The 18345-nt window shown below is 38.6% G+C and overlaps 1 protein-coding gene across 5 annotated transcripts in view; it reads right to left on the minus strand.

The window, feature by feature from the left end:
- Positions 1 to 1710: 1710 nt before the first annotated feature.
- The window catches only part of cadm1a (cell adhesion molecule 1a), a 382815-nt gene continuing 366180 nt past the window's right edge, over positions 1711 to 18345 (minus strand). For all 5 annotated transcript variants that reach the window (XM_051402032.1, XM_051402035.1, XM_051402034.1 and 2 more), the window contains 2 exons: positions 10281 to 10409; positions 1711 to 6751 (listed from right to left, as the gene is read on the minus strand). In XM_051402032.1, the coding sequence (XP_051257992.1) occupies positions 6633 to 6751; positions 10281 to 10409 (248 nt within the window). In that variant the 3' untranslated portion in view covers positions 1711 to 6632. The remainder of the gene's footprint in view (positions 6752 to 10280; positions 10410 to 18345) is intronic.

Raw genomic sequence — 18345 nt, forward strand, 5'->3', positions numbered from 1 at the left:
TGTGATAAAGATTTCATGACAACTGCGCCTGCCAAGGTTCACTTCAGACTCGAGCTTTCAACATCACTAAAGAACAGTGCATATACTATATATACCCAAACCCCATTTCTCTGCTTACATTTCTTTGTCTCCCTGTCTCGATCTAAATACTCTCATGACATTCAGCAATGTAAGGTTAATAAATAATTAATTTAATAAACAAAAGTCCTATAAGGCAGCAATATTCATTATACAACTAAATTATGAAGCATTCAACTCAAGTCTGCTGCTACTCTCTCATGATGGCTCTTCTCACTGCAAATATCCAATGCCCGCTTTACATTACGTTGGTGTACTTAAGCAGTCGGTGATCTGCTCTTTTTCTGCAGTCCATAAAGCATTTTATAAGCACAACAAGTTTATACTTCCCAAGGAGGGGAAGTTATTATCGTCACTCCCCAGTGGCTTAGTGGTTCCTGGAGGAGTGGGTGCACTCTTAATTTATGCCCCCGATTTTTTTTTTAAGTGGTCTGTCCAGCTAAGGATAAACGCCTGATGCTATAAACAGTGACATGTACTTTGCATTTTTAGCTCGCCCAAACAGGGAGTTATGAAAGCGTTATGAAATAAACAGACACAGAAGTACTGGTTCACAGACTATAGGCTGAGAAAACCGCATAATTATGCATTTTGAGTGAACTATTCCTTATTCCGTAGTCCATTCACACATGAAAATTGGACAATTATTTTACCTTGCAAGTAGTCTATGGGCCAGTAGTTTATTTTGTGAACTGTTTCTTGGAACAGCTGATTTGCTGCAGGAGATATTTCAGCTCCTAGGATGGCAAAGCAAAGCCATGACCTTCGCTGCTTACCCTGGTATTCTTACCCTAACCACTCCTCATGCCTAAACCTGACCAACCCAACCAACTTAAGCAATATCCAATCAGAGGAAGAGTGGGGTGGGTCAATAGCCTCGCCATCCTAGGAAAAGAAATTGCAGCACACTACTAAATGATGGGCATCAGAGAGGATTTAGAAGTGGGTATACCCAATGCAGATTGAAATATAAGTAGGTACACCTGCGTAGACCCCGCACTACACCGCTGTCACTCCCAAATCCCTGCTGCCTAGAGCTCTGTGTTTCCTTATGAGAAGTGGTGGAGTCAATATGAAGCGCCAAATATCATCTCTGTGTGTCTTCACATAATAATCTATCATGAGAGCTGGTTGACTGAAGTTCAGCAGTTATATTAGTTAAGCTTAATTTTGAAGCATAGATCTACACAAACCCCAGAACACAGAACTTGTAGAACAATCACAAATATTATTTTAAACCAAAAACAAGTATATTTAAAGCCACTGAGAATCTCCTTCGTCTCACTCCATTCTAGTAAAAAGGTTAACTGTAGTGGCGACAAATCTATGGAGACCTTCCTGTCCAGAAAAATGGGGTGTTTCTTACAATAATTTTTCGACATAACTATCGACATTTTGTGACAAAGCAGCAAGTCCTGTGATTTAAAAATAAAGATAAAACAGAGAGGATGTTTTATTTTTGTGTACTTTGCCAATTCTATAAATAGTACATACATTTTTTTTCCATGTGTGAACAAATCATTTAGGCTATCATAGCGTGTGTCTGTGTCCACATTTTCTCCATTTACTTGTGATGCATCACCTTAATGGCCTATATTAACATTTAGAGTACAAAAATAATACCAACACTGATTATTTTGGACATTAATATCTTTTCTTTTTTATTAAGACAAGAACTCTTCATTGTTTTTGTAAAAATGTCTATTTATGAACCAATACAAAATGTGTATGGGAATGTGGAACTCCTTTTTCTCCATTAATACACATTAACATTTCCCAATAACAGCAGAGAGACAAAAAGAATCAATCTAAAAACAATGACTCGTGAAACAATCAAAACTTTTCGGGAATCAAACAAGCTTCCAAAGGCGGCGGTCCGTTGAAAGTGACAGTAGTACAGCCACAATAAGTTTCTGATCCGGCTTCATTCCAAATGAACAGTGTACTCTTTATGACCTATGTCAACACAAAGCAATACTTAACACATCTTTTACAGTGCACCAAATATTAAGGAAAATACAGAAAACATGTACAACATATATGCAAAATATCAACAATTTTGCCTCTTGAATCTAAAATAACGTGTTGCACTTGATTGATGAGGATGCATTGTACTTGCTTTTATGTCATTTAGAGGTGGGGCCTAAACTTTGCATTCTACCTGAGATGCAGTCACATCGGTCAGCAACGCATGAACCAGAGACAGGACATTATCAAAAGAATTTAATGTGGAGAAAACTACACCAGTTACACTGTAAGATCAAAGTCCATGTTTTACTTCACTGGGCATTTAATAGAAAATAAAATCATACATACAATAGCCTAAAATATCATCCTGCTATTTACTTCAAATTCAATCCGCGCCACTTCAGAATATTTAACCCTACTCATATCTTATTTTCATGTTGTTCTGTTCACGTTCCTTTTTATTTCGGAACTTTGGGAGAGTAAAAGCTCTTACTGTAAATAAAACATTTGGAGAAACACTCCTGCCATTCCAACCCAGAAAAGGTTTAATATTCACAATATTAATGCATCAGCCTTAAGGGAGAAGACAATATTCAGTTCTATTCCTTTATTGGCAAGTACATATTTTGAAATCTGATTTAAATGGAAGCTGCCACATGTCACTGAAGCGAAATAGTGCTCACTGTAAAATACAAATCACACAATCTCAGTCTTACAAATGAAGTGACATCTGCTCTGTGATTCATAAAGCAACGATAACAAGTCAGTTAATAGTTTTATCAGACACCAGACCGTAAAACATCGAACCTAATCAGAACCCCTCCCCACCCCCACCCATCCACGTAACAAACACAAAACAGTGTCATCAGCATACAGTGTTAACTTAGTGGTAATTCCTTTTGTGAGTACAGAACTTTTAAATTAACTCAAGTTTTCACAGAAGAATAAACAGCTGGAGAGAGTTGGACACAGCATCTTTGATCTTTGTCTGCAACATCACTCCTGTAGCCACAACTGCCACATCCAATGGAAAAGCTAAAAATATGTCCACAGCCCACCTGCTGTCTTCTAAAACTGCAGAAAAATATACTGAACAACTTTAAAAATGCACAGATGCACAATGCTCAGGAAAGTGAAATATGTGTAATGCACTTCACAAGAACCTTCTCAACTGCCTTTGAATGACCCCAAAACCACAATCTCAATATGGAAAGACTGAATGCTGTCTTCATGCATGACTATGATATATTAAAGCTATCACATTGTAAATGTGTTGCAATCTAAGCCACACATTGACAAATTCCAATCAAATGCATTAACATGGTAATAAAGTATTGAATCTTGGTTATGAGTGTCCACACAGCAAGCAACACCATTAAGATCCATCCATCCATTTCCCAGAGTGTTCAGTGTAAAAGTGGTATAAGGTTGTATTAGGGGATATGACTGATATTGTTATATATAATAAACTAGCATGAGTTGTATTAGGGGATATGATTGATACTGATATATATTATGAACTGGTGTTTCTGAAGAGCAACTAAGTATAATGGAAAACTAAAAGTACAGTGCTGGAGAGAGCTCAACGCAATGCAACTTCTGAAAACATAAGCAAGTGAAGAAAATGTCTTTACCACTCTGACAAGGTATACATTGCGTTTGGAGAAAAGGTGCATCAAACAACTAAAACACAAGCAAATTAAGCACATTCACCAATTTGGCAACATTTTCGACGCATAAAGCCACACACTGGACATATAGAAAGCATAATCAAATACAGAAACAGTGGCAACTGTTCAGAGAAACAGAACTACAAAACGATAGACATTTCTGGAGGATGTTTAAAATATATGAACACGCCAGTAGCTTACAATAGTGGGGGTACAGCAATATCTCCGTTAATATCAGCATCTACAACAACTTACAAATACTTTGTAAACTCATTTTCAAACATCACAGATTCATCAGCTTTTAGTGTCCTCTAGAAATGTCTATTCTGTTCTGTGTGACTTGCAAAATGTCTTTATTTGATTGTGTATTTGCAGTTCTTTTTTTTTCCAGGTGTATCTGTTGAGAAATTGGTGAATGCATTTCTTCATTTGCATGTTTTTTTAAGTTGCACTGGTCACCTTAAAAAATGCATTTTTTGAAAGAGCAGTTACAGTACAATAATCATGATGACTAATTCTGGTCCATAGACTGTATAATAAATAGTGGACGAAGCTTCCGGGTCAATGAGGCCAATGCGGAAGTACCTTAAATCTGCATTCTTTCTAATGGCCACCAGGGGGCAGTTCCGTTGGTAAGAAAAAGAAGCTTTGTCTATAAAATAGAGCAGGGTATGCGTTAGGGCGTGATTTGGACAATCACATTTAAATAGTAAATCATATGAATGTGTCAATCAGGCAACTTTTTTCTCCACTGATTTGATCTGGTGGATGATTGTCCAGTTGACTCTGGCTTTTCAACTTAAATACTTTTAGGTGTACCTTGCAACCTAGACCACCTCCTCAATCCACCCCCAGCTGTCACATAGAGTTAGGACTCATTAAGGAAGCTGCTTGCCGTGTGAACACATAATAATGACAAACAATGCCACGAATAGACCCTCATTGCCATGTTAATAAGAAGCCAGGGCATTAATGCAACCCATGGGATTGCCACCACGGAGCACAACATGTGTATTAAGTTCAGTTATAAACAATTAATTACTTTTGGCATTCCTCAGTGCTCCCCAGCTGGCGCAGCAAAACAGATCCTCATTCAGTTTTGGCAGGTGATACATAAAGCAAGATTGAGAAGCAAAAATAACGGGGTTTCAGCACATACACATGCAAAAGAAACCATCAAATGCTGAAGCACTCAAGCTGCTGCATCAAAGCAAAATATATATTTAGAAGGTGTGATGGGAGTGGAAACTGGCTTGTCTCTCAGAGCATTTCAGTTTGAAGACAGTTTTCTTTCCCAAACATTTGCTTGTGTTACATTTTGACAAAACTCACAATGAGCGTGATACGATAAAATCCACAAAGGTACTCCATTGTAATTCTAGTAAGTTGTAAAAAATATTTCTTAGTAAGGATTAGTGTACAATACAGCTGTGATTCCATTGGCTTGATTTACATTGGATTGTGTGTCTATGAGATAACATGAACCCTCTGATGGGAGAACCTGGACTGCCATGGCCACTTTTTTGGGGCTTTATTTTGTGCAGCTTATGTGTTCCTAAAATAAATTTGTTTCAGTTTGGAGTTTGGTTAAGGCTGATTCTCTTTTCAGTAGAGTTATGTACAGTTCACCAGCATCTTTTGGCTGATGGTTGGCTAATATTAATACCAAATGCTTTTTCAACAGCCTTTTTATTACTGAGGCATCTTGACTGAGAGTCTGCCAAAAAACATGTTTAAAACAATTTACATTTTCTTACTGGTCCATTGGTAAGAAAAAAATATGCTAGCGTGAGAGCAGATGGAAATCAATTGAACCTCATCATTACAACTCAATAAAAGCTGGTGGGGAAAAATGGGCTTCCATTCAGCCAAATAAAAAAAACTTCTTCTGAACAGAGGAAGAAATCAAAATAATAAAATGGCAGTGCAGCAAGGAAAAATAATGTACTACTTCTCTTTACTAAGAAAGGTAATTGTTTAAGAGGCAGTAGTTTATCTGCTCCGAAGAACAAAACTAAGGCTGCAAAACATGAATTAACTGAATCGGCCCAATAAAATCATTTCATATTCTCCTTTTGCTGCCTTCTTTTTGATTATGTTTTGAATGTGGTTGTGTTCAGGAGGGGGCAGGGAGGGCATGTACAGCACATCAAACCTGTTTCTCATTTATGTCCTTTGTACAATGATATGTAAAGCATTCCATGCATTTTTGGAGCTGTCAAAACTTCAGGAAAAAAAGAGAGAGGGAAGTAATGGCTTGAGACAAATCACAGTATACTGGAAAGCGTTTTTGTTATGCGGGAGAGGATGCGCGATGTGTGCAGACACATTTAGGGAAATGAATGAAGTGGCTGTGTAATTTTACCCTCATACAAAAGCCAACAGCACATTGATAATTACAAGTGGGGAAGATGAAACAGGGAAAAGGGGAGCAACAAGGTTATGCAAATGAGGATCAACACAAATCCAAAGTATGGATAGAACAAGGCACAGAATTTTCTGCAAATGGTTGAACTAAATAAAATTCGTACCAGCAGTTAGGGAGGTGTCGAATGGTGAAGCTCTCTACAGTGATTTCTGGCAACGTCTGGCGCACCTTCCCACCCCCATCCCCATCTCACTTTACCGAAAACCCAAACCCTCCCATTTTTTGTCCTTTTTTGATTTTAAATTTTTTTTACACACAAAACATTCCATCTACATCTGCAGACTAGACTAAACAACGGCTTAAAACCAGGCCTTTCTTTAAAACTCCATCTTTCTTCTACTCCTCGACCCCTCTACTCGCACTAAAAGTGATCCTGAACCAACTCAAATCCCTCCATCAACCTCCCGCCCCAACTTCTCCCCTCGCCCCGGCCCCAAAAACAGCTCCGTGTCCCAAAGAGGACACGAGAGTGAGGGGTCCTGTTTTGATTAGATGTAGTACTCTTTCTTTTCATCCGAGTTGGTGTGGCCACCCTCTGCGTTGATGATGGCTGTATCTGCGTCCGCTGCATCGTCTGCTCCTTTGGCTTCGTGTGTGAAGTAGGTACCTGAGGAGGAGGAGGAGGAGGAGGAGGAGGAAAGGGGGATGAAGGACAGTGTCACGGACTGGATAATAGCCTGCTGCTTAGATGATACAAAAGATTAAAATGTGGCTCTACATCCCACAGCACCTAATTATGCAAATCCATCTCCATGTGGCCATTTACACAAACCTAACACCAGCAAGCTGTAATATTCAGATTATACATAATTTCCCCTCTTTTTCATTCAAGATTGGCACATGAAAATCAGGGCTTTGAAATGATCTCGAGTGCGGGGAAGTGCATGGCTCACACCTTCAAATTAACCTTGTCAAGTTCAGCAGAAAAAAACGGGGGAAGTAGCAAGCCACTTCAAACTTAATTTACAAGATTTATTCACATCGTATCATAGTAGAGGCTGATAATGAAGGCAATATTCCAGATCGAATGAGGAAGGGCACTGTCAAATGTGGAAACAATAAAAGCACAAATGCTGCTTGATCACATAGAGACAAGGTGCTCAGCGGTGCTGTAACCCCCCCCCCCGGGGGGGAAAATTAAAACTTATTAAAAAAAAAAAATAATTTTTTTTCCTCCCCTTCAATGTTTTTTTTTTTTCCTTATTTACATCACGTTTGAAGGATTTTTGGACAACCTATACTGTATATTTTTTGGCAACCTCAGTTTGAGCCTAGTCGCACAGACGAATCATGTGTAATCCGCCCCCGCACCAGCCTAAAACACCCCTCCCTTTTTTTTCCCCCCGTGGGTGACATTAAGACTTTTTGTTCAGTATTTAGGTTTGTGACAGAAGTGTTAAAAGTTGCCCGCGACTCTGAAACTGTGATTAATTTTTTTTATTTCCTGATCCCCCCAAAAAAATCTCTCATCTCTATGTCTTTGCCTACCATTATTGCCCTTCTGAATATTCATATCTGGTATCCACTGCATTTAAAAAGTTATAACTCGCACCATGCACATTTTTTGAAAAAATAACTGGCAAACAGAAAAAATAGAATTGTGGCAATGAATCAGAAGTGAGCATTAAAGGATAATTCCGGTTTATTACAGCTTGTGTCTTATTTTTGGAGTTTTGGCCCCTTATTTTTTATCAGTTATGATATCATTTTACTCACTAAGCTGAGATCTGAGAACACGGCAACATGGCATCGCTACAACAAAGTCAGATGGGGACAGACACATAAGCAGTCAGGAAGTCGGACAGAAGCTCAGCCAGATTATCTAAACAACTTTATTTGTCCGTGAGACCAACCCTCACTGCACAGGAAGACTGTGGTAGGTCAATGTTGAACTAATATGTTGGCCTGTGATGGCTGTTTAGAACGAACAGTTTGTTAATATGGCCCTTCGTTCCTAGATCTCAGTATTATAAGAATGAGTACAGCACAATGCAGAGTACCAGCACTTCTGAATTTTTGTACCCTTACTTCTTACTGCGTTCCACACCCTCCTAGTGAGTCTGGGTACACCCCTACACACCCGCATATCGCTTGATTTCATTGCAGTGTGGCAAATCTTTACTGTTCTTCATGTGTTCTTCCAAACCCTGATTGCAGCTGTCTGTGTTTTGGTGACTGAACGATCGCCCCCGGTACCCACATTTCAATAATAAAAAATAAAAAAATGCTGCAAAAGTGTCTTTCTTGGATGCCTCTATGGTAGATTAAACATGATAAAGTGCCCTCTACGGTGGCACTGTGAAAGAAAACACGATGTTGTATCCACTAGAGTGCCCTATAGCTAGAAAATGAGTTGGGCTCTAAATAATAATCACATTATTCATATGGTTCTTATTTATATTGCAGTATTTATCAATCTAAATGTGACCCCACACTCATTCCAAGATTTCAGCGCTAAGCCCCGGATCTCCACTAACCCCAGAACCGCTCCCAAATGTGGGTACACCAGATGGCAGAGTGTTAAGCCTTCAGTGTTAATAAATCATGTAAGACTCAGTCAACTGGACACAGGATGAAAATATCATGAACCTTATTATTGTTTAACACAGAGTTAACCTCTTAGTTTACCACTGGGATCCATCAACAGAGATGCTTTTTACCTGCAGCGTCTGGACAGTAAAGTGGAGGGAAACACTGAGCTCAGTATCACCATAAAATAACAAAGCATATCTTCTACACCTTTACATTGGCTCATTTAAAGTATTTCCTTTCTAAAGTGGTCAATGTATCCAATTCCATTTCCTCCTGCATAAGAAATATCAAAGTGTGAAATTTGTTATAGATTATAATTATTTCTCGGTCACGAGGGCAGCAGCTGAGATGTGTTATACTCTTCAGCAGGAATGCATGAAAAATGTAATTATACTCACCATCAGTAACCCGTAGCCTTAATAGTGTCTTTTCATTATTCAGAAAGGGTGTGAAGAGTTTTTTTTTTTTTTTTACAGAAACAAAAGATATGCCTGATGAAAGTTATATCCTGCTGGATCAGCTTGTGTTTTAGGGGCAAGCAGTATACTGCTGAAGAACATGTATTGCCTTAAAAAATATAAATACTAAAAAATAAATATATTTTAAATACTGTTAAAAACAATTTTGATTATTGATGTATTCTTACCTGTTACCTATAAGCTAGTGTTATAGTGTGTCTAAACCTTTTTAGTGTCAAAGACCCCCAAACCCGCCTGATGAGATTTAGTTATATCCATAACTGTCTGGAGGTATCGTTCCTGTTTTTCTTCATTATACACCAATCAGCTATAACATTATGACCACCTGGGCACCCTCGTCCATTTTTCCTGCTTCTAACACATCAACTTGAGGACAAAATGTTCACTTGCTGCTTAATATATCCACCTGTCAGTGGTCATAATGTTATGACTGATCGGTGTACCTGTACACAGAAACACAGAAGTCTTCCAGATGATTTAATCATACTAAAGGTTCATGATATGGCCATTAATCTAAACTTTTTCCAAACTTTCTGAGAGTTCCTGTTCTTTTTTTTTTGGCATGGCATATGGCTCTGAATACTACGATGCCTACGAGTCTCAGATGTTGTTGCACGTTGCGATCGTTCATCCTGAACTGACCCAGAAGCAGAGAGTGAAGTCACTTACACTGCAGATTCTGTCCAACTGATTTGTATCCTGCTGGCTTTTATACATTTATTGTCCCAACTCAGTTTCTGCATCCTGTCTGGTGCTCTCCAAATAAAAGGGAAGAGATTTATTGGCCAGTGGCTGTTAGTTAAACTCAAACAGTGCCAATGATATCTTCATAACACACCCAAGCCAGGTTGTCCACAACTACAGCAACACGGTGGTAGGGTGGTGTGTTACTGGCTGGCTGCAACACTTTATTACTGTCAATTCAAGTCAGTGTTTTCTCACTGCTGTTTTACTTCCTGTTTGTGGCTAATATTTTCAGCTACTGCCCATAGTTCCATTTAGGCTGACAGGCTGAATACTGTGTAGCATCTGAGTGGCAATTGGATCCCCTTCTATTTATGCTGGTATATAATCTTGCCCAATGCAGCTTTATCTAAACTTACTGTTACTGTTTATAAGGATTACCTTTGTGTCTTGCGAAGTAGCGCCCCAAGACGATGAGTAGACAGAGCATGGCGAAGACGACCACAGCCACCACTCCTCCGATCACGGCGTGGTCCACCGTTCTGGGCGCTCCTTCTCCAGCTCGTGAATCTGAAAGCAAAGGAAGAATGAGCTCAGTGTGGATGGAAAAAACTGAGTTCCAGAAATATATAACCCCAACTATCTCTTAACCTAAACCTAATAATTTTATACTTCAAAACACACCTCAAGGCAAAACAAAAAAAAAAAATGTTTGCCAATAACCCCAAACGTGGTTTAGTGGACTGGACTGCTTGTTGCTTTTATCAAAAGGTTGAGTTCTTGCTCTTGTCCATGAGTTGCATTCACTACTTCAGTTGTTTGTTTTCAACTAAAAAGAAGTAACAAGAAGTTATTATTCTCCTGAGACCAGTTTGGCTCTTTCTTATCTGGTTGACATTTTAATAACCACCCTACAACATCGCCACAACAATAACACTTTCGATTGCAATCAGGGATTGATTAAACTGAGCAGGAAAGAATTACCATATTCCTGCTGGACTGTGAGAAATCCCTCAGGGCAACAATTACTATGAAATGGTGTTGCGCAAATGTGAGCTGCGACTTTTATTGAGTTTGCGACTGCAATCTGTATGCATTCAATTCCTGATTTACTAAGACAGAAGCTCATTATGCAATCAGCTCCTGAACCTCCAGATGCACTCTGACCATAAAGGAGAGCTCTTAAAGTTCAGAGGTGGGATTTCTGAGTGATCACTAAGATCAGAAAGAAAATAACAGCAGTGATCTTTATTACAGAATATTTACTTTTGCCAACTCCACCTAAAAAACCTTTTACTATTCCTCAAAATATTACCCATTAAACTATGATGTTATAATCTTTAGCATCTGTATGTCTAAGTATTAATACTTTAAGAGGCAACAAGGTACAAAAGAAAAGAGAGGGAGAGACAAGGAGCAGGTGAAGGTTAATGCTGACATAAAGGCATACTTCAAGTCAAGTTCAAGTTTAACGAACACAAACCACACCATTCATCCACTATGCCTTTGCATTACAGTAGATATTGTATTGACTAATAATAGCCTATTAGCTTCATTTCTGAAGCAAAAACGCAGCAGTTCTTATTTTCAGGTGATTATACACTAATGATAACATATGTATGAATATTATATTCCATTTCTACAATATTCTGCAAATAGAGCCCGCTATGTCTTACACAATGACCTTTTAAATGCATATGCAATGAAAGGAGAGGTGCACCTTGCACTCAGTCACACAAATCACATGCAAACTGCAATAAATACAACACGTTTTGTGGGCAGCAAGCGTCTCCTGCCTGAAAAATAAGACCAAAAGCCTCAGCAAACCTGGCCTTCAGTATTTTACATCGTCCATAACGATCTATTTGATGTGTTTCTTGCATCACCCTTAAGTTCACTAATGCTTAAAAAAAATGTAATGTGTTGGAAGAAACTTAAGAGGTTTAATGCAACCGCACACACAACAAACTATTCACAAATTACTCACGGTGGAAATAGTTCATAGTGTTCTGAAAAAGAAAACATGGCTGGGACCGGACAACAAGCCCTTGACACTCCTACCTGTAATGCTGTGTGAAAGATATTGATCAGGTGTAGGGATCCATGACATCCCATCTGTTTGTGGATGTGATTGGCCCTTCACCTCACAAAGGAGGAGCACATGTTTTCATCAATAGCCCCACATTATATGCTACAGGAGAATGAGTGGGACGGGAGGTGGTGGAGATGAGATGATTATGTGGCTAGATGTTGCATTGATGTGACATTGACTTAATTCTGCAATATAATGTATACATTACTAACACATTTCTGTGCTTTTAGCTTATTTAGATACCATTACACCATACACTCAACCTTCACTTCCTAGCTAATGTCTTTTTTAAAGACAGAAAATAGGGAATGGCAGAAAAAAGTGAAGTCAGGACACTGAACAAACAGTGAGCGCTCAGCAATCAGATCACGTGGAGCAACCCCCACCATCCATTAGCTGTAGTAACTCACTAACACCTCTCCACAAGCTTCTCCAGCCTAGTTCTACACTCAAGGGATTTGCTGAGTGAGCTCCAGGAAACAGAAAGAGCAGGCCACAATTTATTAACGAATAAGAGAAACAGAGAGAAACATCGCGGATAACATCAGCTACCGCCCACCCATACACTCCTGCATTACCCGACCTGCAGGAATAAAACAGGTAGGGGGGCGAGGCAGAGCAGTGCTATCTGTCAAACTCAACAAAACATTACCTGATAGATCTAATAGGTTATTTTGACTTCAGATTTTCTTTTTTAGTGCTGGGCAGATTCAATTAAACTGAGCAGGAATCCTTCTGACATCCAATTCGCTCTTGTCAGGCTGCTAAAGCTGTGCTTTAACACACTTTTCCTATTACGATGTTAATGTGGACTTTGGCTTTGGGGGAAGTGGGGGGTGTCAGGGTGGTGGTGGGGGCAGCTTGGACGGTTGCAGAGAATCATTCTTGGTTGTCTGTATCAAACTTTACTGGTTCAAATTAATTTAAGAGGGAGAACATCAAAGTCTGTACATCATATCATGTTTCTTTATTCTATAATAAGCTTCGCCTTGTGGATTAACCTGAGTAAACACGACTGGCCCTCCGGAGTCTTACCGGTACTGGCTATAAATGTAAACTCTGGCCTGTTGGTGGTGCTACAGGGACAGTTCCTCTTCTTCTGAGGACTTTGAATATCTACAGCAAACTGCATGGAAATCCCTTTTTCTATGCAGGGTTGCTTTAATGTTAGAAATCTTTGTGTCTGACAGCTTATTCCAGCTCTTCACTGAAGTTATATGATGCTTACACTGAGAAGCATTCAAACCCAAGGGTTCTTTTTTTTATGACGGTTCCATCAAAAAGAAATATTCTACATGCTTTATTTTAAAACAATCTTTCCAAAATGTAGCCTGACTTATTTGGTATCTTTGGAAACTTTGTGATGTTAACTGGAATTTAAGATAAAGAGGTTTCTTTTCAAAACACCTGGAAAAGTTCCATGTTTTTCAAGAGGTTTGACATGAGGGTGGACAGAGAATTATCTTCTGGTGACTGTGAATATCAAATATTTCATGTCAACATGGTGGCCAGTGAGGACTGGCAGACCAAATGATTGCTCACACAGTGGATGCAGAAGTTCCCTATGGAAATTGTAATTTAAAGGATAATTCTGGTTTAATACAACCTGGGAAGTAAACCTAGGCATTTATCAATCACTGAACTCCCCCTGCCTTTATTGGGGACAGGCGTTTAATTCATTTAGCACAATACTCTTGCTCAGCAAAGATGGGAAACAATATGTACTTTTAAATGTATATAGCCAAAGAATTTCTTTAAAATCTAGACTCCACTGGAGACCTGTGTTTATTTGTGAAATGTGTAGCCACATCAGGCTGGTAAAGAAGACCTGCGCCTATTTTGGGCTTTTGTTCAAAATTTTACTGTATTTGTATACCTTTGGCCATCGTTCCCATCTGTACTAACATACAAATGTACGAATTACCATTACTGAAGAAAATGATCTCCATAACTGAGGGAATAAGACCCAAGTTGTAGTAAACCAAAACATCCTTTAGCTTTACTGTCAGATAATATCTCTGAATATGTATTTTCTTTCTTCCTGTATTAGCTGGTATACTCTCAGTTAATTTGCCATTTCATTATAGTTTCAGCTCCCGTCTTCTCTCTGCTAGAGCTGACACTTTGTTAATATGTATGTTTTTGTCTTTTAATTTTGCAGCACTTAGTTTGTACCCAGCGAAGACGTGTTAATAATCTACATATCAGGAACCTGTGGTATGACATGTTTAAAAACTCTTCTCCAAACATGACAGGAAATAGAGACAACCATAAAAAGAGACTTTCTTTGCTCTTATGCAAACACCTCCTGAAATCCTTACAGCACCCAATGTGCAAAAATAATTTATATTCATTGTTGTCACAGGAGGATTTTGTGGTGTGATTTTCATGTAGTGTGTTAGCGCTGTTCCCTAAAGTAGATTTATCTCTGGCGGTGTGTGTTTTCATTACTGAAAGCCATGCTTTCCTGACATTCTAGTTTGATTTTGCATAAAGTCTTGTTAGATGTGGTTTTGATTTAAAAAGACTAGATAAAAAAAACCAAAACAAATGTATGATTCAATCATTGCACCCACACACCCATTTTCTCAAAATCAAAGTGATCACAAAGCTCAGCTTGTCTGCTGGATCTTGAACTTTGCCGGTCAGTTATGTTGCAGCAACATTAAGAGTTATTGCTAGAATGACAAAGGCAACAAATTCCAGGAAAAAAAAAAAAGGTTGTCTGGGTTCCACATTTAAAGAGGCCTGTTTGTAATGCCAAAGAAGTGTCTGGATGACAGCTGCAGAGCATGTGCTGTCAGTTTCTGGAAGCACTCAGTACCAATGGCATCATATAAAGCAATTTGCATGTCACATCAGTGAGTATCACTTAGGAGCAATTACTTTGTGAAATACAGTATATTTGTGTTATTATCTCACATAAGGAGTCAAACTTCAAATTGCACAGGTTATTGTTTTTGCAATCTAAGGAGTGCACATTCAAGGCATTTTTTTGTTATTGCCTTTACTGAAAAGTCACTTCTGTCACAGATGAAAAGCAGCTAACATCCACATCAAACTGGAAAACTGCAACTATCTCTTGGTATTAATTACAAAACAGGAGAAAAAACTAAATTAAAGTAAATGCTTTTGCTTCTTGATCAATATCCCAAAATGGTTGGTGCCATTTGTACAGCTATTTGGTAGAGCCATGTGGCTATTCATTTAGAGATTATGACTCAAAGGAGAATCTCCAGAAAAGTTTGACAGATGTTCATCCACTTTCTTGTCATTCATATTGTCGAATCAACACATTTATCACCAAATCCTGCAGCGCTCTTGAGCTTTTTAGCTTATTTGGTTTTACAGCACATTGCTTGTTCAGTCTCAACGCTCTTACCAACTCTGTTTTAAGCAGCAGAAACAGACTGTGAATAACCCACAGTACACTACCAGCCCAGCACCAAGGAAAAAAGCTGAAGAAATTTTAGCACCTGGCAGCTAGAGACCAACATATGTTTCTTTCTAAGAGTTGGTAGAGACCGAAACAGACCCAAAAAGAGAGTGAACATTGGAATTAAATTCATCAGGTGGCCAGAAACACGACACCAATGGCATTATAATGTTACTCTGTGTCTGGTGGACACTGGTTGCATTCATGTTAGCACATTAGGTAATAATATATCAGGGCTGTGCGTCAGAGTTTTATTGCCCCCTTGAGGGCAAACACGATAGAAGCAGCTTTAAAGCATTGACTGCTCAGAGCAGGATTTTATGATAAAGATACAGACAATAAAAAAAAAAGAAAATTGTAAAAGTAACAATTCTGGGCTGTATAGATCTCTCTCGTATTAGAGTGTGGTCTTGTTATTTGTCATTTGTAAGTAAAAGTACTAAACCCACTCCAGCAATAGTCCTTGAATCTTTGCTAAGGCACTGTGAACCTGACTCGATGAGACTAAATGGTTTATCAAAGCACCAAATGTAGCTTTTCTTTTGGCAAATGTGTTGTTGCTGCAGATATTCATCTCAAAATGGAACTGCTACCAGAACTGGCAATGTGTGAGGACCTCATGAGAAAGAAACAAAATGTCCAAAAGATAGATGATGGGGGCTATTATGACTGTATATCACAAACAGCAGCTATACTTTATGTTCCCAAAGCAAACAGCCTTTACAAATGAAACTGAAAGACAAGTTGTCAGATTAAAAGAAAGGTAAAACAAAACATGATACAGGGAAATGTTTTCTTGAGCACAAGCACCTTGCATAACCACATTCCTAAATTATAAAACCCAAAAAGATGCAAAACAAAATTAAACAGTTGCAGAGTCCAGCTCTATGTTTTTATATTACATCCAACCTGTCTGGACTTATCTTAACACCACACAGCTCAGTCTGCCTTTGTAATGGGCCTGAAATATAAATGATTAATCACAAACAGGCTTCAAACAAAGTGTCCACGGGGCTAAACAAAGCACTGAACAGTCAATCAAGAGTGGTCATTTTGGCAGGGGGAGGAACGCCCACCTTGAGTGTGAATGTGGAGTATCTCATTTTCATAGAACATGTTGACAGAAGCTTGATTTGAGACAGAGGAGATCTCCTAATTGGATCTTCTAATCTGCTAATTAAGCATTAGTGATTTCACTGGTGTGCCCGCACTGCCGGCAGATAGAGGGGCAATCAGGAATACAGCAGCGCTATGTGGGTGGGGTGTCATAAGAGCACATTGGCTTGTCAAGATCCACTTCCATTGCCCACAACACTCTCGGTTAAAGAGTGAATGTAATTAAAGTCCCAATGAACCTATTCATTGAACCTATTTAAAAATGTCAGTTAAATCTTTTGCCTCTCGGGTCGCGCACTACACTGCTTACATACAGAGTGACTTGGCCTAAGATTTATGGAGCCTTTCTTTTTTTTTCAAAACGTCAAAAAGTGTTTCACTTTAAGACGACAGCGGCGCCGTTAAAAACACCGGAACAAAACAGAAGCTAAAGCGTCAAATAAAGTTGAAAATGAATGTCAAAATCATAACATTTTTACTTAAGCGGTGATTTAAGAGACATTTCTGGTGTTACCAGCACGATCACTGATTCTGAAATGTGACTGCGATTTAAAGGCCTCATTACTTTTGATATCTGTTACTGGAAAAAACCAAAGAACACTCTGCTTGAGGATCTCAACCAGATAATGTGTGATGTTAAAAGAGCACTCCACTGATTCAGAAATGCACTTGTAGAAAATTTGGAGGGCTTTCAAAGGACAGGTATATAAAGAAAGAATGGCTTAAAATCGATGCAGTGTAGAACGAGATATCCTGACTTTTAGTGCTTGTAGTGTGGGTAAATTTACAAAAATGATGGAACCTACATTTCCCATAATGCAGTCAACAGCATCTCTTCATTTCACTCCAAGCTTGGAAGCCTGATAATAATCTGAGTTATTTTATGTGCAAAATTAGTGGTTGGCCCCTTTAAAGGCCCCAGGGAAGAGAAAGTTTTGCTTTACATCAGAGCGAAGGGAGTCATGTACAATTTACAACACAACGGAGCATATTTTGTCTTTTTATTGAATATGTAAGATAAGGTGAATAAACAAAATATGAATTAATTAGCAAACAGCATTCGCTTTACCATATAGATTTTGACGATTTCTTCAAGTAATTATGTGGAAGAAAGGGAGCAAATCAGACTTATTGCCTTGAAGTGGAAAGAACAACAGGCCTCTAATTTCTTTAAGCAGTTTGATCTGAGGCAAGCTCTAACATCATTTTGCTGTAATTCAATTAGACAAAGCAAAAAGGACAATGAAACTTCATTTCATTATAAATTCATATCTTCGGATTGTCTGGTGGAAATAACACATCACTAGTATTCAATTTCAGCTCATTTTCAGGCTCAAACTTCTAATAGAAACTCTCAAATGCGAAAAAAGAAACTCAGGTACGTTGGAAATTAGATTGAAATGTTCCTAATTTATCTGTCAGAAAGGAGCACCGAGGAATGAAGCTGGTACGCCTGTTTTTGTGGTATTCATGTCTAAACCTTCACAACAGTCACAAGAAAGAAAGCCAATGTTTCAACTTCTTGCAAAAATAAGCCAATAGTGCATTATCTCCTAGGGAGCCTTGTTTTTTTTTCTGATAGAGCTATTCATCATTTATCTAATCATGGCCGGTCTTCATCCAAAATGTAATATAATTATGGGCTATAACTGTTCTCAGGATATTATGCTGTATCTAGGCCACGGCTAGCTCGATAAACACCTTCTAATAATGGCTTTTAGTGGTCTCAGGAGTGACTTATCCTAACACATTGAGGACTCTCTATGGCTCCCAAGGCCAAATGAGTTTGCAGCTTGTTGCAGAGATGCACATCAGTCCTGTTAATGGGGACACTGTTTGGAGAAAAAAAAAAAAGAAGCCCA

The sequence above is a fragment of the Dicentrarchus labrax genome, unplaced genomic scaffold (genome assembly GCF_905237075.1).
Source record: "Dicentrarchus labrax unplaced genomic scaffold, dlabrax2021, whole genome shotgun sequence".
Classification (NCBI taxonomy): Eukaryota; Metazoa; Chordata; class Actinopteri; family Moronidae; genus Dicentrarchus; species Dicentrarchus labrax.